The 26,946-nt window shown below is 38.1% G+C and overlaps 1 protein-coding gene across 5 annotated transcripts in view; it reads right to left on the reverse strand.

Moving 5' to 3' along the window:
• LOC134742104 (protein sidekick) overlaps positions 1-26,946 on the reverse strand; it is a 70,575-nt gene that overhangs the window by 14,262 nt on the left and 29,367 nt on the right. For 2 of the 5 annotated variants that reach the window (XR_010127921.1, XM_063675049.1), the window contains exons 2-21: positions 14,332-14,427; positions 13,826-14,002; positions 13,326-13,542; positions 12,461-13,164; positions 12,288-12,383; positions 11,247-11,366; positions 10,264-10,419; positions 9,796-9,922; positions 9,295-9,590; positions 8,958-9,143; positions 8,630-8,656; positions 7,746-8,158; positions 7,231-7,453; positions 6,735-6,931; positions 3,970-4,179; positions 3,288-3,542; positions 2,921-3,149; positions 2,271-2,591; positions 620-800; positions 312-527 (exon numbers count right to left, since the gene is read on the reverse strand). Coding sequence is in view for 4 of the 5 variants with exons in the window: in XM_063675049.1 (XP_063531119.1) it covers positions 312-527; positions 620-800; positions 2,271-2,591; positions 2,921-3,149; positions 3,288-3,542; positions 3,970-4,179; positions 6,735-6,931; positions 7,231-7,453; positions 7,746-8,158; positions 8,630-8,656; positions 8,958-9,143; positions 9,295-9,590; positions 9,796-9,922; positions 10,264-10,419; positions 11,247-11,366; positions 12,288-12,383; positions 12,461-13,164; positions 13,326-13,542; positions 13,826-14,002; positions 14,332-14,427 (4,447 nt within the window). In the remaining variant the exon portion in view is untranslated. The remainder of the gene's footprint in view (positions 1-311; positions 528-619; positions 801-2,270; positions 2,592-2,920; positions 3,150-3,287; positions 3,543-3,969; positions 4,180-6,734; positions 6,932-7,230; positions 7,454-7,745; positions 8,159-8,629; positions 8,657-8,957; positions 9,144-9,294; positions 9,591-9,795; positions 9,923-10,263; positions 10,420-11,246; positions 11,367-12,287; positions 12,384-12,460; positions 13,165-13,325; positions 13,543-13,825; positions 14,003-14,331; positions 14,428-26,946) is intronic. The other 3 variants (XM_063675051.1, XM_063675050.1, XM_063675052.1) reach the window with 3 other exon arrangements.

Genomic DNA, 26,946 nt, shown 5'->3' on the forward strand with positions numbered 1-26,946 from the left:
ACCGGTCCTGCGCTGCTCACATCTAAATTAACCGATCGAAACAGCGATCATGATACATTTTTGAGACACGACGGACGCGGATAGGACGTCGGTGTAATGCAGACCCCAGACAGTAAGTTTTAAGGTGTGATTAGAAATTAAATCGATTCTCATGACAGCTTAACCTCTTCGAGTCCGCGAATGCAATATGTCGTTGGCGGAAGTCCATACAGAATGTATGAAAAGTAAAAATCCCGTGGGACACAGGTTTTTGACATAGTTTACGAGTATGGTTAGGAGTGTAGGGGTTGAGACACAGCTGGGATAGTAACCGTAGCGGCGCATAGCCGTCGCTGCCGGGCGTCCACGAGAAGGTGATGTGGTGCGGTTGCAGCAGCGAGCGCGCCACGTTGGGCCGGGCGGGCGGCGCGGGCGCGGCGCGGTTCACTGTGGTCAGCACCAGGGCGCGCGCAGTGCCGCCCCAGCCGAGACGCGTTTGTGCTGTCACTGAGAACTGGTAGTACTTCTCTGACTGAAGCTCTGTAGCCCTACAAACAAACGTATTGCAATAAGTCGGGTCATACATAGATTTAAGAAACTCTCTCTCAAAAAAAGGCATCAAAAGCTTGTTCATAATTACCGAAACGTTCTGTCTGACGGTAGGAATTCCCTTGAAAACTGTTGTTGCGTCGAGCCGTTGAGGTGGTACGAAACTCTGTACGCCAATATTTCTCCGTTGGGATCTTCCGGAACGTCCCAAATGATACGAGCGGTCGTGAATGTCACGTCAGGGAAAGACACGTTGGATGGTGGGCCGGGAGCTGTAAATAATAAAGCAGGTAAATAAATATTTCAAATTCACTTCAATAAAAAAAAAATAATTCGGTTAAATTATTTGTAATACCCTCTATTACAAATAATTTAACCGAACAAAAACCGATTGAAAACTATGCCGAATACCGATTCGGCATAATTTTCAATGTTCGTATTCGGCCGAATAGCTCGGTTCGAACTGCGGTATATTTACCGAATAAACAAATTCTTTTTTCTCAAAAATGGACGGCAAAGTCGAAGTTGCCGGTTAAAAAATAAGTCGCGAAGTGCGTAGTTTATGGTCAGTCAAAAAAATAAAAAGTTAAAAACATTGCAGTCTCGATTTCAGGACTGCAATGTTGCATACAAATTCCATTATTTGTCGAGTTCCAAACTTTTTAAAAGTTGAAGTGGCCATATCAAATGAAGGCATGGATCCATTAAACAGCCAAACAGATGATCAGTACTTATTATTATAATGTTGGTACCGCGACTATTTAGGTGTCTCAAATAGGTTGGCGTATTTTCAGCAGAAAAATACACTTCTATTTTTAATTAAAAAAATAAAAAGGCGGCAAAGCAAATCTTTTTACTTTTTTCTGTGAAAATATATACATAAGAACGTTGCTTCTGTAAAATATTTCTATTATATTTGTATTTATTGCGCCATTTTTGAGAAAAGCACTATATATGACTCGGCTGGAAGGCTACTTGCTGGCTTCGGATTCCATTAAACGGACTCCCAAGGTCGTCCGTTTAAAACGAATCCTCAGCCAGCAAGTAGCTACTTCCGAGCCTCGACAATAATGTACTATTTAAGGGCGTCCGCTAGCTGGCGCGGGTGCACTTCGCGGTCAGACATAAGACGGTTCCGTTTCTTTTCATAAACATTCCCGGCCGGTCCAGAGGGGAAGGGTCAAAAACACGCGCGGGGTGCGGTCCGCGGACCTGTATGAACTTGTTTTCAGCGTTTCAGGCAGTTTTAGCCTAACCGAATATTCGGATCGCTATGATCTGAACCGAATATTCGTATTCGGCAAAGTTCATATTCGGCCCACCTCTAATAGGGGGTATTACTGCAATGTTCTGTCACCAGAGTGCAGCACTAGCCCGTTTAGTAAACCATAGAGTAACTTATACATACTGTGCCTTTAACAGATTTTTGACAAGTTTTCAGAGATAATAAAATATGACATTGATGCACCAAGGCGGTTTGTTTACAAAGAACCTACCGGGAAACGCGAATCTGAAATTTCGCTATCTGCCTCAGACAGTGACAGAGATGTTAGATAACGAAATATAGATTTTCTTGTTTTGCGGTAGACTCTCATATTGTGGTAGAGGCGCCCCCTGCGCAGAGGGTCTCGCGCGAGGCCACTTCGGGCACAGTGAAAGAAAAGGGCCTCGCAGATGCGATTTCGCCCACGACTTAGTTCACGCTACGCCACTGATTTAAATAAAATGCAAAGTATACTCACTGTCATCGAACGTCCGCACCGTAACAGGAGGATCGCTAAGCGCTCCGTCTCCCAATCTAGTGTATCCCAGGACTTGTATCTGATACACAACATATTTACGCAGTTCCGTTAGTGTGATAGTGTGCGTTTGGTTGGAGGGTATGGATTGGCATTCCACTTTTTGGTGGTCGGGCCTAGGAGGTGGCACTATGGCCGCGTAGCAAACTTTATATCCTTCAATCAGACCGTTTTGATCTTTAGCTGGCATGTCACCCCATAGGACAACTACTGTTGTAGATGAAGTCGCGTTCGCTGATACATTATCAGGTCCGGAAGAAGGTACTAAAAATATACACAGGTGTTAGAACTTAGAATCTTCAATAAAAGGAACATCACAATGTTTTGAATGTAAATAAATGAGTTACAAAAAATGCACAAGCAGACGAGATTGGGAAGTCACTTTTGGAACCACACTAACTTTTTTCTGACGCAGTACTGAATAGAAAGAGGTCAATTTTGCGTGGTCACTTGTGTAAGACCTGCAATTCGGTTCCTTGTCTTGTTTATTTGCGCGCTTTGCTTTTATATCAACGGCTTGATAAAAACGAAAGTATTTATTGTAATTAATGGAGTTATTATATATTGACATAAAAAAATATAACAAGATATACCGGCTTCCCTAGTCCTTTCGGTGGCCATCGGGCTCTCCGTAGAAATGCCGACCTCGTTGATGGCAGTCATCTGTATCTCGTACAGGGACCACTCCTCGAGGTTGGACAGTATGTGGGAGTTCGCCGTGTGGTCCTCTATGATGTTGAACAATGTCTCGTTAGTGCCGCTTTGCTTGTAAGTTATGTTGTAGCCTTTTGGATTGCCGTACCATTCGCTTTGCTGTAGCGGCTGAAAATGTTGTTCAAGTTTATACGAGTAGTACGCTATAAAATAAACGATGTAACGTAAAAACTTTCTAAAAACGGTGTCTCAATTAAAACCATGGGGACGCAGCCCTAGGCAGAAGTGTGATAGTCAAAAACTTACGATCCATCTGACGCGGAGATTATTAGCGCTCACTGCCCGTACAGTAACATTTCTCGGCGGGTGCTGCGGAGGTGCTTGGATGGTTTGAAACTCTTTGCAGGGTTCAGAAGGCGGTGAAGTCCCGACGACGTTGGTCGCTATTACGCGTAGCCGGTACGTGGTGAACGGCACTAGTCCGGTCACGAGTATGGACTGGGCGTCTGGCGCGTTTGCTTCGAATACTGTTATCCAGGATGAGTTGCGAGCCGTCTGTGCCTGTAAAATTTATGTAAATTAATTACACTTAATATTGGATCAAACACCGATACGTATTTTTTTATATAACCTCCGCGTCCTTGTAGCCTTGTATCTATCTGAAATACTATGCATTGAAGGTCTTAATATCTTAAACAGATCAAGGCAAGCGCTGTGTTGATGAAATGAAATGAAATGTATTTATTTGTCAGAATATGGTACATTGATGTGATCTTAAGTTAATGCAAGTTCCATCATATTCTACCGTGAAGTCGGTATACAAATATTTTTACTTATATCTATTTCTTACATCTATATCTTTGGTTTACACAATATATTAAAACATATACAATCAAACAGCTAAACTAATCAGTGTGATCCAGAAACTCTTTTACACTATAAAAACAATGCTTAAGTAGGATGTTGAGTTATGAGCAAGATAAGTTACCTGCACGGTCCAGAGCGAGATGGAAGAGTTGCCGTCGAAGCCGGGCGTGAACTGCAGCAGCACGGAGAAGGCGGCGATGTTGGACAGCGCCAGGTTGCGCGGTGCGTCCGGTAGCACGGGCTCGACCCCAGACTGAATGACCGCGGAGCGCGCCGGTCCTTCGCCGACGCCCGTCAGCGCGCACAGCCAGAACTTGTAGTGCGTGCTTGCCTACAAAACACGTAGAGTTTTTTTACTATACCATTTCTAAATAGTTGAGGATTTAAAAAAAATCTTCTAATATCGCCAAAAATTCAAACACAGCATTGGGCTCTAGAACATTCATTTAAAAATATTAGCTTAGGCCAGCAAAAGACAAAACTTTCTATACTCGTGTGTCGTTTTAAGTTAGAAAGAAAACATTTTTTTTAATTCTTTGTAACGCTGTAGCTGGCGATACTACAGGTGCAAACAAAATAGCCGTAGGCGTAGTACGACAAAAAACTGGATAGATTTTCTGCTAAACTTTCTGTCTCAATATGCGTATAGTTTTCATAAAGTTCTGACCAAAACCAAGAGGCCAAAGTTAGGAGAACTTTTCGGAAATAGGCACCCGAGATTATTCCAGTTTTCGAGAAAGTTCAGTCACTTGCACATTGTTAATAGTATTTGATATTATAATACGTTTAAAGCCATAGGCACAGTATGTCCGTGGTAAATTCTAAACGCAACCTTATAACAGGTAAATTCATAACAGCTGGCGCGCGATTTGTACGGAACTGTGAATAATTTCCTAGAATATCCGCGACAGCTTTCGTGTTAGTTATACCAACCTAGTGAAGATTTGCCGATGATGTCCATCGATCGAAATTTGAAATTTCATCATCTGCCCATTCGAGCAACAGAGAGGCAGATACCGAAATTTTGATATTCGATTTGCGGCATACCATCAGGATCGGGATTCGAAATTTTAGAATCAATATGATTTGATATTACACATATTGATATTATAAGTACGAGGGAGATGTACTCATTGGTTTGCAAGTCATTTCAAATTGAGATAACAATTTTAAAGGTCGAATGCAGCTCCTGTATGTATAATAACAACTTTGAGTTTGCTGGGGTCGTCTTGTTTGTGTTTTTTAATAGACATACCTAACCTATAAAGAGTTAAACCACACATTTCTTACCCATAATACCAGGCATAGGCATCCAGTTTCTAAAATAAGGTTGAACGTGCCAATCATTGTAACAGGGGCGCCGAAAATAGATAGGTTTGGTTGCTTGTTAAAAACCCTGAGCAAGATGTTATTTATTACGTTCTTTTTTGTGCTAATAAATGTTTCTTATTCTTCTTACTCACGGGTATATAGATCCCGTTCATTTGATAGGCGTGCGTGGGGATACAGATCCAACACGTAGAGGCCCTTTGGAGAAGTTTGCTGTTATGTAATACACCTGCCAGAACCCATTCACGGGTACAAATAGATACCCGTAAATCGGTCCCAACAGGCTATTGCTGAGAGGTCCGGGCCCCTGAAACTGTCGTCGTAAAGACGATCAGCAGCAACACCGGTGTGAGCAGCTCAGGGGTGTCGAGAGGTGTGCGCCGCTTTCTACACAGTGACTGATAACAGCCACTGTGCCAACTCGCGTCTTATGCATCTTTCACTTCCACCCCTGGAGCATATATCCCTAACGACTCCTCTCTGGACGGCCAATGAAGGCAAGCCAGAGCTGAGAGTCCTGCGGGTCCCCTCCGACCGACGAAGACACGTCGGAGACCCCTGACCGACTCTCGGGAGCACTCGCGTCCGTGGGGTCGTTACTCCCCAACAGCTCGCCACAAGCTGCCCGCTTATTATAAATAAGCTGCTGCTTCTTATTCTTATTAATAAAGTTAATTAAATTTTAATTGCATTTGAGGATATAGTCGATTTCAGTTCTTAATTTCAACTGCCTGCAATGTTTAATTTGGCTGGTCAAAATCCAGATACCACTATAACTTTATCGTCTTTATATTTTTGGAAAACAAACATCAGTCGTTGGTTTTATCAAATTTGCTACAACTACGTACATACATGTACGAGTAGCGAATGTAGTGTTTGCTCTAGGGTTTAGTGAGTTAGCGGTCTTCATTAGCTGACGACAAATGTGTGCGTCAAAGCCGGCGCGCCACGAAAACGCGACTGCCATCTGCGGCGGTCAAAGGGTTCACGAGTCACGGCTCGGTACACTCCGCCTACGGTTTTAAAATGTTATTGTTTTCACTAACTAACCTTGTCATTTTACGATTGTGATGTGAATCTCTGGTGACTTTAATTATTGCTACAAATCTGTATGAGTTTCTTAAATACCGAAGCGGCCGAGTAGATTCAATAATTTTCATATAACAAATACTGCTCATTTTAATAGTCTACTTTGTTTAAATTTGTAAAACCATTTTTTATATAAAATCTATTTATAAGATTCATTCAGCTGAGCCGTCCTTCTTTAATTACCAGACCTACTCGTATTCTTGAGAGCGCTGTTACAAATCGTAATACGTTTTCGTTTGTTAGTATAGGATTAATTATTGTAGAGGAATTATTTACTATGCATGCAATGAGCAAGATAAGAAAATAAAGAATAGTAAACATTTCAAGTCCTTATTTGTAATAGAAAATAAACCGTGTCACTTCGCTACGAGTGGTTTGATAAATAATTGATTAGATAATTTTCAGAAAATTGTTGGATGTAGGTTGATTTATTTGATAAAGAGATATCAAAAAGTTAAACAGCTTTACCTGTAAATGTTCGACCCTTATGCTGGTAACGTTGGCCGGTAGTGTTTCGTTAATACATGTTGATTTGTCATCTTTCACTTGGTAAGAGAGCCTGTATCCTGTTAGAATTCCGTTGGATTTCTTCGGCGGCGACCACGATACGCGCACGGCGCGATCAGATATATCGTCAAATTGTAGGTTCGCTACTTCATCGGGAACTAAAAAATGCATACACATTATTAGAGAAGTGTCACTTACTGGCAGTTAACAGCAAATAATTCGTTTTTGATCAATCATAAAATCAAAGTTACAAATGGGCTAGGTACCTACATAAGAGACCGAGTCCGAGCAATATAAAGTTGTGTATAAACGCTAAAAATCATACCCAATAGACGAAACCTTGATATAAAATAAGAGCATTGAGGTGAAGGTGAGGTCATTGTCGGTTAAAAAGAAAAGCGTCCCACGTCAATTAATATCTACATTTGCCAAATAAATAAATTACAATAGTACTTACTGTCTTCATTGGTTCTGATCAGAACAAACTCGCTGCGGGGTCCGTCCCCTGGTTCAGTGAAACATAATACTGATATGTTGTAGTCCGTGAATTTTTCAAGTCCGCTAATTATGGCTGTCTGTTCGGTCAGCGGATCCAAAAGATTTGGTGGAACACTGACGAGCTTCTGTTCCGTGTTATCTGCTTCAAGTTCGTCCCATCGCCACGCTTGGATTTTGTAGCCCTATTTATATATACACATTACATTATTAACTTTGTTAAAAACATCATCAATTAAAATAACAATTAAATGTACATTAACTGAACATATATTAAATTTGATGAGAAACGATTTTGTCCATTGATATGGCGCTTAAAAACATCATATCAGTTTCTCGTAACATTTTTAAGCGCCACTTGCACCATCCCACTAACCCAGGGTTAAGCGGTTATACCGGGGCAAGAATAAATGTCTTGTGCGTGCATTAATACTGACAGCATATTTAATGAGTATAATTGATGAACTCCGAATGTACCTGGTTGATTCCATTTATCTTTTGAGGATTTGGCGGAGTCCACCAAACACCGATGGAGGTAGAGTTGGAAGCTTCACACCGAACACTGTCAGGAGCGGCTTCTGGCACACCTTCCTTTGTTTTGATAGTGTAACTATCAGTGAACACACCTACACCTTTATCATTGTAAGCCGCTATTTGAACGTTGTAATCTTTCCAGGTGATCAAGTCTTGGATCAGATAGTTCCTTTGGGCTTCGTTGGTGATATTTTGGTTAGTCCAGGGGCTGTTGTCGTAGCCGCGCAGTCTGTAGCGGATGACGTAACCAAGGATGTGGCCATTGCGATGTTCTTCTACAGGCGGCTGCCATTGGGTGATGATTTCCGAAGATGATCGAGCCGAGCCCATAAAACCAATAGGTGGGCCGGAGGGAGCTGTAATGCATACACTTGCTTTGCTTAATCTGCGTTCAACGAAATTTCAAAGTTGCATGCTTAGAATTGGGTTAACTATAATTAAGAAAGATGGACGTTTGAAACTTTGAAGCCAGTTTTTATCAGAACCACAATGCACAATTCATGGGAAAAAGTTCATTCAAAACAATGTAATGCATATCAGATAAACATGCAAATTAGTGTTAGTGTAAATGTTAGACCGGAGAGACATGATTATTTAAACGTGCTTGCAAAAGGTAAACTATAAGTAATGCAATGACAATGCGAAATTTAATTCATCATGCTAATGCTAGATCCTAAATGTATACTTAATTAACTGAAAACGTAGCTTATAAAATGAACGCATTCACGAAAATAACTGTGTTTCTTTTAAATCCAACTGAATAATACATAGATCACATACACAATATTAAACCTATAAACATATCTTTTTCAAGTCTTTCTGCATACCTTGGCAGCATATAAGGTCGCTGGCAGCTTGATCAGAAAGAGAACAGTTTATTGTAGGGTGGTAAACATAAACCTCGTCAAATTAGCTTTAGTAGTAATTTGAGGAAATTTTTGTTCTATATGTAGGACATGAAGTGCCATTTTAATGCCAATGAACAAATAAAAAGTGCGCCTGTATTCATAAAAGAACTGATTTGAAAATGTTGTTAGTTAGCTTATTAGTATTTGACTAAAGCGGATTTCATAAATAGAGAGAACACGTATTCGAAAATTTTGTCAACATCAAATCTTTCATGATTTTCAATTAGTTTTGAAATAAAAATGTTACCTTCTTGTGGTAAAGTTAAAACGTCCGTGGGGTCGGAGGCGGGGCCTTCGCCCACAGTATTGACGGCTGAAACTCTGAATTGGTAAGAAGTCGCCGCTTTCAAGCTGGTCAGGAGAACCCATCGTTGATTCGCCGAGACATTTGTCGGTTCAGTTACCCAGTTTAACAGAGGATCTGGAGTAGGACCTGTAAATTAATGTGATACTTAAGGCGTTTTGAAATAACCGACCGTTACTTTTCTTTCGTCGGGGCGAAAGGCAAGTCGATACCTAACGGACAAGAAAGCGGTTTTTATTTTGCGTTTCGTTCCTGACTGATAACGTTACGATGCACTTACCAAATTCCGGCACAACACGCCTCTGCACAATGAACTTCTGTATCGGCGAGTTCCCATCAAAGCCCGGCGTCCACGAAACGTTAATAGCTCTTTGAGCCGTTGCATCTAATCTGACGGCCCTGACATTAGTCGGGGCGAAGGGTAGTTCAATAACGGACAGCACAGCTTTCCGCGTGTGGTTCCCGCCGGGTGACGTCACGACGCACGAGTACTCGCCCGCGTCACTGGCGCGCACGGCTTGCACTTGCAGCGAGCCATCTGTCGCGACCCACACCCGGGAACCGGCTGTCATAGGCCTGAACACAAAAAATCTCTGTCGGTAAATAGATAACGGGAACGATAAAGTCAAATATGAATATTTATAATCGTTAATGGCTAACAACACGCATAGAGTCAGGGGTAAATAATTTAAGGCGCATAAACAGATCTGAGATTATAATTTTATTAACATTTAGATTAGATCATTCGCCCTTACAGTCTACTGATTATGATTACACTTACTGATTGTTATGGAACCAGTCGATATTGTATTTCACGTTGGGGTCATTTGAAACCTTGCACTGTAAAGTAGCCGTGTGGCCGAGCAAAACGCGCGTGTCCACGGGGGGTGCAATAATTTGCGTTCTCACTGAAACAAAACGTACACTTCGTATAAAATAAACCGTCAATTCATATAATCCTTCAGTGAATCTTGTTTAAGTGAAACCAAGATTAAGAGGTCTAGAGTTCCAATGATCTCTTTATTAGAACTCATTCTTTAAGTGGATTTAAATTTTTACACTTTTTCGAAGTAAATATAATAGGGCGTACGTATTTGTAGCCCCTATTGCTTTCACATATTTAAAAATATGAACCTTCAAAATTTAAACAATCAGGGTAATCGGAAAGCCGGAATATATTTTGGACCCCGATTTTATCTCTAGAGATTCCATTTATCCAAGATTCACTGCAATCAATATGAAATATTACCTAGTACAGTTAAGTAGGCTTCCCCGGAAACGCTGCCCGCGTCGTTGGCGCGCACGCAGGTGTATTTGCCGGTGTCGGCCGTAGTTGTGCTGGTAATGAGCAGGTCTCCGTGCTCTAACGCTTGCAATCTCGCCGACAGATTTATAATCAGGGAGTCTGGAATTACAAATTCGTGTCAATGTGAGCTACGACGGCGTAGACTGTATTCTGTGGTGTCTAAAGGTCTCATTATATATTTAGTGTATGTGTCGTTTACAACGAGTTTTATGAAATGACTAATGAACGCAGTTACACGATATTCCGCCGAATGACATAAATTGAGTAGCTCCAAAACTTTAACATTGATTTGATACATATTTTGTTTTGCTTAATCATTAATAATTACGTTTAGTTACCTTTATGCTACGGTTTTACAGTTAAACTGCTAAAATATTTGCGATTTTTTATGCAAACAATACTTCGAACAATACTTCGATTTAACGTTGTCATTACGAACGACGTGAAAAGTGACGATTTGAAATGACATTTACGTAGGCCTAGGCTACGTAAGAATTTTATTTTAATTAAGTGTTAAGTTGAAGCAATCAACAACATCTCAAACATTTCACAGAGTTGACATAAACATGCCATAATATAATACTCATAAGCTCCAAGCTCGCGGCAATAACAATAGTTTGCGGTAGTAACAACATAAGTAACAGTTGATGAACAAAACAAGGTATAACGTTTGATATATCTTATCTGCCTTATTAAGGTTAACATCTAACATCCAATACTCGTACAGGTACCTATATTGTACAAAAATACATGTAGGAAATGACGTTTTAAGGTATTTATCCTTAGCTTCTATCAAATAAGGATTAAACGTTAACGCACCCACCACTGAACGAACTTGATTTTACAACATTGACATAAATACGCCAGTGTACCTACATCATAAGCTCCGCTCTAGCGGTAATAACAGTTTGATAAAGAATACTTACCGTTGAAGTACCAAGTAACGTTGGGAGTGGGCGCGCCTATAGCCCGGCACGCGATGGTGGCGTCTTTGCCGTCCAGCACGGTAAGGTTGGCTGGCGGGCTCTGCATTACAGGCGGGGACGCTACAAGCCACACGCACTAGGGTTAAACACACGACACGCTGGCCATATACGTTTACAATACAACTAGAAGAGCGGGTTGGTTTATTCTATACTTAATGATTTGGTTAAAATAATTATGATAAGTAGCTAGTTATCAAGTTTTTTCAAATATGCTCGGAAATATTGACCTATGTTCCTTTTTACTACATTGGTTCTAAAATCGTATTATTAATACAAAAATAAAGTTTAATAATTTATCCCCCGATTATTCTATAAATTTAGTTTCATTCCAGGACAACCGATATTACAACACGTTAATTGTTTAAAACAACCCGCTCACAAAATACTTCACGCTCGTTAAAGTTAGTAGGTATCACAAGAAAACCTTATGATTTAACATGCACATTGTAATATTGAATAAAAAGTTCTAAAAAAACTGATGAAACTGAGAAATGTAGTAGTATGTACGTAAAATAACTTCAAGTATAATTGTGGAGTAACGTACAATATGTCCAAGACTTAAAATAAGGAGAACAGTATGAATTATTACTTATTGTTTCGTGTGCGACTACTATTATTTAATATTGTATTGAATTACATGAAATAATAAAGGAGTAAGTATGGATAATGGATATAAAGGAAAAATAGGTATTACATTTCTGTTTAATGTTATAAACATTTATTAAAAATCAACACAATATATATTGTTCTGAATAAAAAAGGGTTAGTGTTATCATGCAAAAAAAAAAAACAGATAAACTGACTACCTACATACAGAAGCTGAAAAGTAGTTTTTTAAACGTAAAATGAAACAAGTGTAAAATAACTAACACTTGCACCGTAACCGAGGATAAAATTGTAAAAAATAGCGTTCACACGTGCTGTAAAAAAAATCATTGCTGCATTGAAGAATGTGCGGTATGACTACAATCAATATCTTACTGCCAGTATCGAATTTGAACGTTTTTGCCTTTTTATCCGCAGTCCTCACTCTTATTAACTTCATCTGACTGCGCGGTACGCGAATATGTTGTTTAGCTGTACGACAGTCAATGGTTAGTGTTGTTTAGTCTACATATGAGACACTGTAAATAATCGTAGGTAAAGTAACTTACTTTTTATTTTTAACCATGTATAAATGGATGATTCACCAGCTTCATTGCTGGCGATACACTGGAAGATACCCATATCGTCCATTTTTAGATCGCTGATGACGAGGGATCGGTCTACCTCGACACGGTAGCGTCGCCCCCCATCGTCAACATCAGAGTTGTCCGTTTCTTCGGTTTCTGCGCCCACGCTCCAAATTTTTCTTGAATCTTTGTACCAGGTAATACCTGGCAACGGAATTCCTTGCACATTGCATTCTAATACTATGGTAGTACCAAATTCACCAAACGTTTCGGATTTTAAAGTGGTCGTAAACACAGGCTTCTCAATTACAGTGACGGCGGCTGAAGCCGTGACGGTTGCGAATCCTCCCGTTTTTAATCTCGCCTGGCATGTGTAATGACCTGTATGACTTAAATTAGCTGAAATTAAGCTCAAGGTTCTGTTCCATTGGTCTTGTAAATCGTAAGTGACGCCGGCCAGATCTATTAAAATGCCATCTTTAAACCAAAGTGTTTCTAATTCGTGCAGAGGCCTGGCATTAGCTATGCAATATAAGTTTACAATTTCTTGGCCTTTTGTGATTTTGGTGTCTTGTGGTTTTATTATAATTTCTGGTGGTATTTCTTTATCGTCGTCACCATATACAGTTAATTTGATATAAGGGCTGTTCTCTACTTTTCCTAGTTGCGTGTTTATCGCTCGAACTCTGAAATATTACGTATAGTTTGTTACTGGGTTGACAATAGATGGGTACCTACTTTGTATTACCTAGCGAGTCTAGCGACTGCTGTTGCGTGTGAAGGAAAAGATTTTGTAGCATAATAACTAGTAACTTCCAAGTGATTTAAAAGTAGTAGTTAAACCAACCTGTATGGCCTTTCGTCTTCATTAGAAGCTGATAGAATGACGAGTTGATGTTGTGGCGTAAGAGCATATTTTTGATCGTAACGAAGAGCTCCATTTTGATCTTGCCATACCACTGAAGGAGGCGGCTCAGATTCAATATAAGGAAAATCAAGAATCGCAGCTCTGCCGGATTCGACAACTACTACATCTTGTTCTATGTTCCCGAATACGCCCATATCTGCAAGTTTAAGATAATTAAATTCATAAGTGCGATTAGCACAAGGAGCACCTAAAATAATTTAATTTTACTACATTCCGTAAGAAGTGGAGCATTATTTTAAGAGCGTGGTACTTTAACTTAAAGCTACGCGGAAAGTTTCCTCATTACTTTAGCACAAGTCAACTACTTTGTATAATGGAGTACTTATATTACTCTTTAATAAATTATTTTATTATTCCTCAAACTCACGAAGAGTCCTCAAGTAAATGGGTAGGCACTTATAAGAATTATTTAAGCTTACACGCAACGATAATATTGTTTTTTTCGCTGAATATGGCGCCGACGTCGTTTTTGGCGATGCACTGATATGCTCCCGCATCATCTCGTTGGGTATTAAGGATCTTGTAAAAGAGCTCTGATGAATATTCTCCTAATGGTATACCGTTCTTCAGCCATCTATATACTGGTTGAGGAATCCCTGTAACACGCAATCGTAATAAAGGTCGAGTTATAGACGTTGTAGCTAAGACGTAATCAAATCCAGACCTACGCACAAGATTACGGATTATATAGTAGGTAGCACAACTGGAATTTTGGAAGAATTAACAAATGACTTTAACAGTGTGGCTACCACCAGTTTGTCACTGACATAAAGGCTAGCGTAAACGTAACTTACTTTCTATGCATCTCGCTCGTACTGAAATATTAGTGCGAGCGAGATTACGTAAACGTTGGCGTATATGTCAGTGTTGACACTGTCAGTAACTCATGGTACGGGTACCTACAGAAAATCACAGTTTCTCTTACCGTGTGCTGAACACTGCAAAATTTTGGTGGTGCCTTCTCTAACTATGCTATTTGAGGATGATGGCTGCATGCTGAATCGTGGTGGCTGCATTTGTACTGGAACAATAAAAAAATACATTATGATTTTTTTTTTATCCTTTGATCGACAAAGACGCCAAAATACGTCTACGGGTACGGACAATTGCGCAAACAACCGCCGAAAGGTTGTGTGTGCTGTACACCCATGTCGCAAAAGTGCATAGCCATTTTATGAATGAATTCCATTCATAAGGTGCCCATGCAATTTTGAAGCTCGCTGTTAAATATTTTAGGATTTGTTTAAAGAACATTCATATTATTTCAAATAGAAATTTTAGCAATGTCTGTTGGGGATGCAATTTTGCACATGGATAGTTTAGAACCTGAATTGCCATTTAGGATTCGGAAATCATCTCCTTCGCAAGCAAATGCAAGTCTATTAATAAAAAAAGTTTAATGTGAATGTAATTAAAATGAATAAAGTGGAGGAAGCGCTGTAGGAATTATCGATTTAATAGGATAGGTGTAAAACCGATTAGATAGCGAGTTGAATAATAAATGAAAGGGCTCTCTAAGGTAAGCGAACCGTAAACGTAAGATGTAATGTAATGACTGTCGATAGATACCTACTTGTTAATGCTGGTTTGACCTTGGTAAAGTCAAATACTCCTAACTAGTAGATATGAACCTAATTGACTTAAATAATTGTATTGTATGCCATGTTTTCATTACACGCCCCGATTAACTGCCATACATCTACATTAAAATATACCGAAGAGCAATAAAAACGGTTACATTCTGTATACATATTCATTACAGAGTTAAGTAACTGTTTTCAAGTAAGTATGTGTATTCGATTCCGAGAATAAAATTATTATATGTCCTTAAAATATCTCCATACCAAATTTCATCTAAATCGGTATAGCGGTTTAAGCGTGAAGGAAGAGGTAACAGACAGCCAGACACATTTACTTTCGCATTTTTAATATTGGTAGGGATTAGTAAAGATGAGCGCAGCGTAGGACTTCATGATAATTGCGTTAGAAAATAAGATAGATATATAGATAAAAACTTTATTCATTTCCACAACATACATGGTACATAGAAAACATGCAGCTTAGAATTACACTTAAAAACTAGTTTACAATTCTTGAAGTAAGTAAAAGAAAACAATACAAAATACAATAAAATACAAAACCATGTGTCGTGGCAGAGAATAGGCGCTGGCTCAGCATGATGATGCGGCAAGCCACATCGCTGATATTCTGCCAGGACCTTACAAAAATGAAGAGACTGTACAACGCTCAATTCTTATAAATCTTAACTAATCTTAACTTAGGTATAATGATGCTCATGTTGTGTGTGTAGTTGTGTACTTGCATGTGCTTTTGTGGATGAGATGTAGCAGTGTATCTTTTCCCGTACTTGTTTTATTTGAATGATTTCTTTGGGATTTAGCTTAGTAATAAAGCTTTGAGTTCATTCAAACTTGGCCGGACACTGCCGTGTGACTAGATTCTTAAATGTCCCTCAATGAAAACGAGTCACGTCACGCACCAAAACTCAGAAGTAGGTACTTACAAAATAATTCCATGCCATTGTTCTTAAATTGCGATATAAGTATACGCCTATTTGTATTCTTCTGTCTCAAATATGCAGAAAACTGAACTTTTGTCCCGTTGCAGTTGCGTTGGACTGTTTTTTTTGTCTTAATTTAATTTTTTTTGTAAACTATCGAATGTTTTAAATTTCACGAGTTATTGATAAAAATGTATTTAAATTATTATCAAAGTATAAAGACAATTTCCGTCTTCACAAATAAATTACAAATAAAATCATTGCCAGGGGACTGTGTGTCTTAGCAGCCCGAACACATGTTTCTGCCTCAAAAGATGATCTGACACTAAAAAAATTACGGAAAAGTGCTAAATGAAATCGCGACACAATTTTAGACTAATTGAAGGGTACACGGAAAGAACATGTCGTCACTTTTTTTGGAAAATGAGATTTTAATCTCAAAATGTAGAGCCCTTAATGATCTATTAGTTACAACTTCTGTTACCGCTGCAATTATAAATATAACTCCTTTTTGTCTCACTTTAAAAACACCTATACACGAAAATAATATGGTTAATTACCTACATCGTTCCTTTCAAACCGCGATAACTCAAAATGTTGTCAAAGTGACTAGATGCTCTTTCCGTGTACCCTTCAATTACTCCCCTGTACATACATACATGCAAGATAATATAAATAACTGCATCGGATCTTTTTTTTGTTTTGAACTTTTGGCAGGGGACTGTTTTTTAAAAGCCAGGACAAACCTTGATGAAACGAATTAAATAAATCTTAGGTATTATTTATTTTGGAAGACTATAAGTTAACTAACTAATTTTGTTTAAAAACATTATGCACAAATAGAGTTTTGAATGATTCACGGTTAGTTTCACTAGACTTATATTGACCGGGATATCGGGAGCTCACAAATAATACAAAAGGTAATCACGGTCTATATCCCGGTCAATATAAGTCTATTATGCACAAAATTATATTTTATACGTGAATATCTTGAAATTAATTCTGTCTCAATTCTGGAAAAGGGACAGCCCAGGGAACTGTGCTTTAGCTACCAGTTCAAGAATTTTTATAAAAAAAAACTAAAAAAAAATTCGTTTTAATTACAAGCGCTCCAAATATGAATATTGTTATGCTTTTATCTGTAATTTTTTTATTTCGATAAATATTATTGTGTTTGCGCGTTTATAATATATAATACAGAGAATCGCCCCTAGTCAAATATGCAAGTATCCAATATCAGAATAAGTATGTATGTGATCTCAACAAGAGTAAACGCATACTTCTTAATTAACGTTAATAACCAATGAAACGGGATGTTGTTGCAAACGTCCTAAATACATTTGAGATGACTCAGTAACGACGGAAAGTGAAAAAGACGATCACTTAGGACACGTCATGCTATTCGGACCCGCAGTCGAATATCAAGGAGGCGTGTTTAATGCGCTGACCGATTATATCTTTCAATCGGAGCACGGGCCGTCGGTCCCACCGAACTCGTTAAGACACAAAACCATTTATCGTGGCCGGCCGGAGTCATTTTGGGAACAACGGTTTTCTATTTTCAAATAGGCTGCTAATAGCAGTAGCTATTTCTGATTTGTAGCCTTGTTGGAAGTTTTGTTAACTTAGTGTTTACATGTTGAGATACGTATTTTAGATAATTTAATAGAAAAACAAAGACAAAATCAAACCTAACGACACTTACGTTCACATCGATCGAGAAACGATGAACGAAACAATGTAAAAACAAAATACTGAACATGAGAATTTCCTCAACAATAGACATTCAACAGTTAGGTATGGTTACGAGAATGTTGTGATTAAGGTTGAACAATGATTCGATTTCTATCTCTCATCCTAGTATCAATGTGAAAACTAACAAGGTTAACAAAACGAGCCAACCAGGAAACAATCGAAGACAAACTGAGAAATGCGATGAGGGAAGTCACAAGTTCTTATCGTAGTGTATTTTTCTTTCAATGAACTGTGACACCGGCCTATTCATTGCATCGCCTCGCCTCTATCAGACGCTGTTGATTGTAATGTATAGATAGCTTGAACGACTTAAAAGATTGACCCTTGTCTATTGAAAAAGGTCGACTCCATAGGGACTGCTAAGATTTTGGCACGTTGTAAATCTAGCTAATCCTTTTGTTTGTAACCGAAAAACCGTACAGTGTTAGCTAAGTCATTAGTAGCGTTAACCCTTGCGCATTGAGACTTTGCCCAAAAACCTTTGGACTGTTTTTTTCGAAACAGCAAATATGAATTTTCTCACTGTTCTACATAAGAATGGTTGTATTGCAGAATTTTGCCCTCCTTTGTCCATTATTTGTATGCAATGAAGCGGTTAATGAAATACAATAATGTGGTTGAAAAAAGAGAGACTACAAGCCTTTATTGCGTTTACGTCCGAAATACTTGAGATAAAAGATTATCCTATCCAAAAGGTGAGTGTATGGCGAAGCTTACATTACCTTTATAATAGTTTATAATGAGCATGCACGTTTAACCCGCGTGCAAATGAATGCGAGAATTGCGAGACTCGATGAGCTTTTAAAACATGATTTTAAAATTTGTGTTACCACGTGGACGATGAACCAATTCAACCAATTTATTATAAATATCAATATATTTTAATGGATGAAATGCATCTGTATTGTAGATGCCCTTCCCTTTACAGTAATTTTTCATCGTGTGTTTTGTTTAACAGTAAATGTGCCTTCAGTGGACGTTGTCGTATTATAATGTCCTCGCTTGTGGCATTTTCTAACGCAAGCTCATCAACATTAACTTGACACCACGTTGTAGGTAATTATCGTTGGACAAACGCTGGTCGAGTCAAATTGGGCGAGACCTGAATCCGAAACTGTTTCTTAAATTCGTTTTGGAATTGAAAACATCAAATTTCCAATAAAATCTTGCAAACTTCATTGGAGTTTCCAAGTAAATCATCTACTTAATTTATAAAAAAAAATCGTACAGGGTCTTTCGGGTATGTCGTAATGTAGTTAGGAGCGTATTTAAAGTATTTAGAAGCATTATTTCATCCTTTTGAGGCTACGAGTGTTCCGATACGATACATCTGGGAAATATAACGTGTGATTAACATACCTTTTATACGATTCGACGTTATTGTTGAAACCTCAGAAGTAGGTACATACCCTGCTCTTATTTCCTATAGTTACATACTTCGTTTTAATATTAATGTCTTGGTTCCAACATAGCTGTTATTTTAGGCCATATTACAACGAAGTGCTGAGAAAGCCATCCACTTACACCACCTAAGTGCATTTGGGTTAATATAGTTTCGAGTTTATTATGAACTCCCAGCTTAAAATGCAAGATGTTTTTTATAAAGTTCGAGAAAGGAGGAAGTGATGTTATTAACACGTAGGAAGCAAGAATTTGTTTATTTTTTACGTGCTCTTGATTGATTGCAGCAAAGCTGCCCCAGTTAGCCACAGTCAACGCTCAACACATGTAAGTACAGTATCGAATGATTACAATAACATAAAGTTACATCTAATATCAATAATTCAACCATTCTATGTATTTTACGTTTAACCTGATTTTTCGCACCTATTTTTATTATAACTAAAATGTATGGCTTATTGTACGAACTGCCATGGTGCCATGTCAACCTATTTACTATTGTAAAGCCGAGAATTCCACGCCTTTATTAAGTAGCTCAACGATGAATTTAAATTCACAATTAATTCATGCCGTTGTACTTAGATCCCTTGAAATTCACTGATATATCAAATACATAATACAGCAGGACGTATTAGGTATTAAGTAATCACTTTATCTAAAATAATTTATTTACATAATGAAATATACAGAGGTACTACAATACAATTAAATAATTATATTGTGGGACTTGTGGGATAACTTTATCTCACATATATAGTTAATGTTATATATACATAATAACAATATTGTTTGTTATTGTAGGTAGTATGTAATTTTTTCAGAATTCTGATACGAAAGGGGTTGAAATTGTAACGGCATTACCTTGCACGGTGTTACCTTTTTATAATTAGTAATTTATGTAAAATGCTGCCAAGACGAAACCATAAGGCTTGCACTGTCAAAAAGTTATCAGATCTCTTGTAGAGCCAAGCTTCTAACTCTACAAGCCCTAACTTCACAACCTTAGTCAAATTATGTCAAGTTATGACGGTTCAAAAAAACGACGAAGCGCTTCGAGAAAAGGTAGGTAGTGCCCTTGCTCGCTTTGCTCGACTTGGCGGGGGCACTGCCGTGTCCCCAGATTGCGCTTCGCTTTGCTCGACTTGGCGGGGGCACTACCGTGCCCACAGATTACGTAACTTTTGAAAGTGTTCAAAATGAAACTACCTACAAAGCGTTTTGAAAATTAAGTAAGCAGTTATACCTAATTTGTATTACGAGCAAAATTGGTTTTAATATCCAACCGACGGAACACGAAATCTATTTAATGAGCTGCAGCTCGGGTGTTTCAACAGGGAATCAAAACCGGAGAATATTGCAATTTTGAACGTAGCAAGCTAGAAATTATGAACTATTTAACTCCCGGATCGCATATTACTCTTGGATTATTTCTTAATTCTATATACTTACATGGCATGATGGCACTGATAAGATGCGATGATAAACTTTATCTTCTTAGTTTTTCCAACCATCATCAATCATCATGCAGTTATCAATTATTTAGGTCACCAACGGTATTTTGGTTTTAATGCCAATGTAGAAATCATAGAAATATTATTTAAAATGCATGTGCTCGAATTGTGCGTTTCCTACGGAGCCATATCATGCGGAACGTACTACTTTTCCGCACTAGTGTTTTTTGTTTTCATTTTTTTTACAGTACATATGGTGCTACTTTCTCGCACTAGTGCGGAAAAGAGCACTTTTCGTGCATATGTCGAAAGTTTAAAGGGCCATATGTACTGTAAAACGTTGTACGATACACGTGCGTATAGGTAATTCGCAACTCGTGTCGATTTAAAACACTCCTTTTAATAATTAAATTTATTTGCCATGATATGTTTTTTATTTACTCGCACAATGTATAGTAAAACATTGTATGATACACGTGCGTAAAGATGATTTCCGACTAGTATTCCTTTATACACTCGCTCGCTTTGCTCGCTCGTGAATAAAATTCCACTCGTCGGAAATCATACACTTTCCGCACTTGTTGCATAAATAACTATTGTATTGTATGTAACCTTCTTGAAAGTCTCATTTTAGTCTCCAAATCAGAAACATTAATCTCGTACTCATCCTTCCTAACAATAACTAAATACATCCAAATAATCGAGCTCAAGTAAAGATCGGATAGCGATCTAAAAATAGATATCGCATCGTTTTCAGGTTGGAGCAGCGCTTTTAAACTTGAATAAACATTGGTATCGCCAGCTCTTTTGTGGTTCAGTTTCATCGCCAAAATACACATTGATTTTTTACGCTGCACTATGGATGTTAGCTTATGAATCCTTGAAACAACTACTTTGTCGTCGGAACATTCCAAATCAGAACACGTCAAAGACCCTATATGATTTAATAAATTTGATGCTATGTATTAGGAGGATCACAATAAAGAGTGTTAATTGCAGACAAAATAAAATCAAAACATTAGGTAAAATAATTTTGCAAGAACACCAATGCTTTACTGTACCGTTTTAGTATTCAATTACATACAGTAGCATTTATATTAATACAGTTAAATTCAAATCTAAGTTAAACAATTAAGTATATCGCTTCCATTCTTTGATGGCAGTTTCGTTTGAGTTTTTGTACAGCGAAACAGTTGTTTACAAAGTTTAATTTATACAACAAGCGGGTACGCAGATGTTTGTTCATTAAATAAACGTTGATAGATGAAATTTAAAATGCAATTTTACTTCACCTAATTTGATATTAAAATGAGTAATTTATCGACAAAGGTAGAGTTAGAATAGAAAATGCAGCTGGTATAGCTGAATTTGTTAAGTTTTAAGACAGTAAGTTTCAAAGTTAGTCATAAAGATAGCGATTAGTGTCCATGTTTCTCTGAGACAACTCCCCAGGGGATTAAACTAGGTCCTTGGCAGCGAGTAATATTTATCGCAGACGTCTTAAGTTTATGTACTGTCAGAATGTTTCTTAAACTAAAAGCTACTCGTACAGATTAGCCTCATATTAAAGCAACGTTGAGATAATAACATCATAAGTAGATAGATGAGATTACGCCGTGCGTGTACTGTACGTATAAAAACCTTTTTACCTATAACCCTATATAGCAATACGGCAGTAATTATTTTAGTCTGTGGCATCCGAGGGCTGGGGAGCCGTTCATTATTTCAAAGCTTTTCGCATTATTTAATCCTTTGCAGCCTTACCGTGTTTGCAGATAGAGTAGACAGTAACAAACAGTTTTTTTTTAATACCACGTCGGTGGCAATCAAGCATACGGCCCGCCTGATGGTAAGCAGTTACCGTAGCCTATGGACGCCTGCAACACCGGAGATATTACACGCGCGTTGCCGACCCTAACACTCCTCTCCCTCGTTGAGCTCTGGCAACCTTACTTACCGGCAGGAACACAACACTATGAGTAGGGTCTAGTGTTATTTGGCTGCGATTTTCTGTAAGGTGGAGGTACTTCCCCAGTTGGGCTCTGCTCTAGATCTGGAATGACATACGCTGTCCTGTGCCCTACCACACAAAGCGAGATGTCATTCACAGTGCCCATACCTCTCTTTTGGACGTAGTTTAAGGACATACCCGGGTCCGGGTCTTATTGTATTTTAACACAAGAATGAAGACCGCCAGGTTTTGACACTTCTGACAAATAGAAAATTGTTAGTGACAGCGTGAGTGTACCTACACATTTAATAGTTATTTGTGCAACAAGAGAGGAAAGTTGGTTTTTCTTGCGAGTGTTTTCTACCTTAAGATTCTACCTTAGAATCACTCGCTTCGCTCGTGATTCAATTATAGAATCTTTCGCTTTCTCGGGACTCAAAAACACGAGATGTAAAATAACTTTGCTCTCGTGTTGCACACATAATTTTTTACCTCAGTAGTGAGAACATATTAAAGGTTAAAATGTATTTCGAATTACACAGAATAAACAGAAAAAAAAGTATTATAATATGTACGATACGATAAGATACGATACGAGACCGGACCGGACCGGACCGGACCGTACCGTACCGTACCATACCATAAAAAATTTTTTAATAAAAGTATGAAGTACATGGCCTTCACTAAATTAAAAACCTACATTGTTTCACTCCCTGGAGTGAGGAAAGTCGCACTTTCCTCACTCCAGGGAGTGACGAAAGTAGGCTTGTTCGAGCTGCTGAGGTGAAAATTTAATATCAAATTAACAAATCTTAATCTAAAATAAATAAAAATACATATAACGCCTCGGCCACCGGTGGACTTGGTCACTTTTTCTTTAGTGTATGGTATCTATTTCAGTTTATAATAAAAAATTATTTTATAAAAATCAGACGCTTGAAAACCCTACGTATATTAAATACGACCGTAGTGGGTAGTGACCCTGCCTGTGAAGCCGATGGTCCTGGGTTCGAATCCCGGTAAGGGCATTTATTTGTGTGGTTAACTCAAATATGGGTATCTTCTATGTATATAAATATGTATTTATCTATACATATAAGTATGTATTAAGGGGCTACCTAAGGTTTTCATAGATTTTTGACAAGTTTTGAATCGTATCTCCTACTTTTGCACTACATAAGACAAGCGGCTATCGGTTCTTCAATCTTTTATCTCCATTTTTGTCTACCGGATTGTGAAATAAAAACTTTTATAAAAAAAAAGATAAACCGACTTCAAAAAGGATGAAATAAAATATTATCCTTTTTAGGGTTCCGTGTTTAAGTATATGCGTTACCAACTGATATTTTTGAAGTCGGTGCCAAGCCAAATTTTAAACCATATATTCATAATGATTTTGGTGCAATTCGATAAAGATACATAGATATAGAAGTGTCCTACGAGGGCGATCTCGTTGCGAACGCGAACGCCTTGGGCCGGCCGCGCCGTGCCGCGTCGCTTCGCTTCGCGTTCGCGAGTGTTCGCAGCGTACACGACGACAATAAACGAACTTTCTGTACACCTCAGAACAGAACACACGGTTGAACCTTCTTGGCGCAGTTCGTACCATGCTTGTCGGCACGTTAGTGTAAATCTAATACGTTTTGTCGTCGTATTTTTTTAAAGAGCATTTCTTACTAATTCTTGAACAGTCATAGCACGCAAGTGTGGGATTGGGACTGTCGCTTATCCAGAGGACTACATTTCAAAATATAAAACAATTCAAGGAACCTTCATGCAAAATTTCAGCTAAAGCGGTTCAGTTGTTTAGCCATGAAAAGGTAACAAAGAGGCAGACATAATTGCTTTCACGTTTATAATATTTGTACAGTTGTAATGGGATTTATAGACATAAAGCTGATTATTTTTGACTGGTATTGTTACTACTTGGAGTACTTGGCTTGGCACCGACTTCAAAAATATCAGTTGGTAACGCATATACTTAAACACGGAACCCTAAAAAGGATAATATTTTATTTCATCCTTTTTGAAGTCGGTTTATCTTTTTTTTTATAAAAGTTTTTATTTTTCAATTTTTAGTTTTAAAACATTGTTAAGAGCGTGACGCATGAATGAAAAACATAATGATGTTTAACTGTAAATTCGTAAACTTTATTAAATAATCAGAATTTTCCTCGAGTCCGTCTGGGAAATCATTCCTGTCACTAAATCCATTCTCCGCCCCGCCACTGACCCAATCCCTCAAACCCGGTAATCACTCAACCTCACAGCACATCAACCCCTGATCACTGAACCCCTCGACCCTAAACCACCAACCCTTCAACCGCCATTCCCCGACCCCTAACCCCAGACCCCTTAACTTCTAACCCTAACCCCCGATCCCTTAACTCCCAACCCCACAGTCCCCGACCCATCAACTCACCTCCCCTCAACCCCCAACCTCAAACCCCCCAAACACTAATACCCTCTACCTTCACCTCTCAGTCTCTTTGGTTGTTTCCAACACTACCTACATCAAAAATCATAATACACATACGAGGGAAGTTATCAGTAGCCTTACCACGAGTTTGACATTGATATATTCGCTATCGTGTGCGTAACTTACTGTTTATGCATCTCGCTCGTACTAGCATATTAGTGTACAAAGTAAGTTACGAAGAATATTTAGTGTCAAACTCGTGGTTAGGCTACAGTTGCACTACATCAAATTGGTGGTTTTGGGGAGGAAATGCTTGAGTTACTTTAGAAAACACCGAAATTACCACACACGTCCCTTTAAAAATTGAGGAGTTCCCTCAATTCCTCACGGATTCCATCATCAGATCAAAACCAAAAATATTACGAAAACACCTTGGAGAGGTAACTTCTTTCAAACAGAAAAAGAATAACTCAAATCGGATCATGGGTGCCGGAGTAATCGCTGAAATCATTATCATCAAAACAATCATCATCATCAGCTCCACTTCATCAAATTGGTGGTTTTCGAGAAAAAATGCTCAATTTGCTTAAGAAAACGACCAAATCACCATACATGTGCCTTTAAAAATTGAGGAGTTCCCTCAATTCCTCATGGATCCCATCATCAGAACAGCACCAGATTAATGTGGGACCACCTTGGAGGTAGTTCCTTTCAAACAAAAAAAAATTGTTCAAGTCGGACCACGGGTCTCGGAGTGTTGGCTGAACATCCTACAATAAAAAAATCATCATCACTATCTTCAAAACAATCATCATCATCAGGTGCAATTCATCAAATTGGTCGTTTTCGAGAGAAAATGCTAGTTGCTTATGAAAACACCCAAATCACCATACATGTGCCTTTAAAAATTGAGGAGTTCCCTCAATTTCTCAGGGATCCCATCATCAGATCAGAACCAGATTAATATGGGACCAACTTGGAAGTAGCTCCTTTCGAACAAAAAAATAATTACTCAAATCGGACCACGGGTCTCGGAATAATCGGTGAACATACATAAAAAAAAAAAAAAAAAAAACATAGCCACAACCGAATACAGAACCTCCTCCTTCTATGAAATTGAAGTCGGTTAAAAAATGAATACTTATTTATTTATGATTGTTTTAAACATTGTCTAAAAAAACACTTTTTTCGTATCTCGATTGCTGTGAAAGATCTTACTTATACGAAATCTACATATTTGGGTTCGTCTTAGACGTCTCTAAAAATTTGTCTAAGGTTTTAATTTTAAACTAATTAACAAAAAAGTTATGGCCAGAAAACCAGTTTTTTGGCCTAAATTTATTCAACTTTGATGCCAAATATTTCGAAAACAATGAACTTTGAAGTAAATATGGGATACTATATTGCTAAAATCCGTTGCTGTTAATATGATAAGCTACAAAAAACATTAGAAAACTAAGGGATTCAAATCGAAGGTCATTGGTGCATGGGATCCCCTTAACGTAGCCTAGCACCCATAGTAAAAGTTTTGCTTAGTTTGGGGTTAGGTTGATCTGTGTAAGATGTCCCCTAATATTTGTTTTTATTTTTATTTTATTTATTTATTATAAAAGGAAATTGCAACCTATGAATAAAATTATCTATTGATCCCAATTTATGCCTGAGCGTAGCTCATCACTTTTTCGACGTTTATGCAAGGCCGGTTTTATATTTATATTGTTGCCGTGGCTGGATTGTTGGTGCTGGGGCAAAATGCTAATGGCTGATGTGTCATTGTAGGCAAACAAAGGAGTGGATTTAAAAACTGTATGCAAATAGTACATATAGGTAGGTATACGAATATACTCGCACATATTCATTTCCTAATTTCCTAAAACTAATTATTAGGTAGCAGCGTTGGGCAAAAAGTAATTGAATTACAAATAAACAATTGGAATTACAAATTGTTATTGCAACAAATAATTTCCATTACATGTAGAAAGTAATTGCGCATTCAATTAACAATTGCAAAATGTAATTGTTAATTTAATTTTTAATATATT

The sequence above is a fragment of the Cydia strobilella genome, chromosome 6 (assembly GCF_947568885.1).
Source record: "Cydia strobilella chromosome 6, ilCydStro3.1, whole genome shotgun sequence".
NCBI lineage: Eukaryota > Metazoa > Arthropoda > Insecta > Lepidoptera > Tortricidae > Cydia > Cydia strobilella.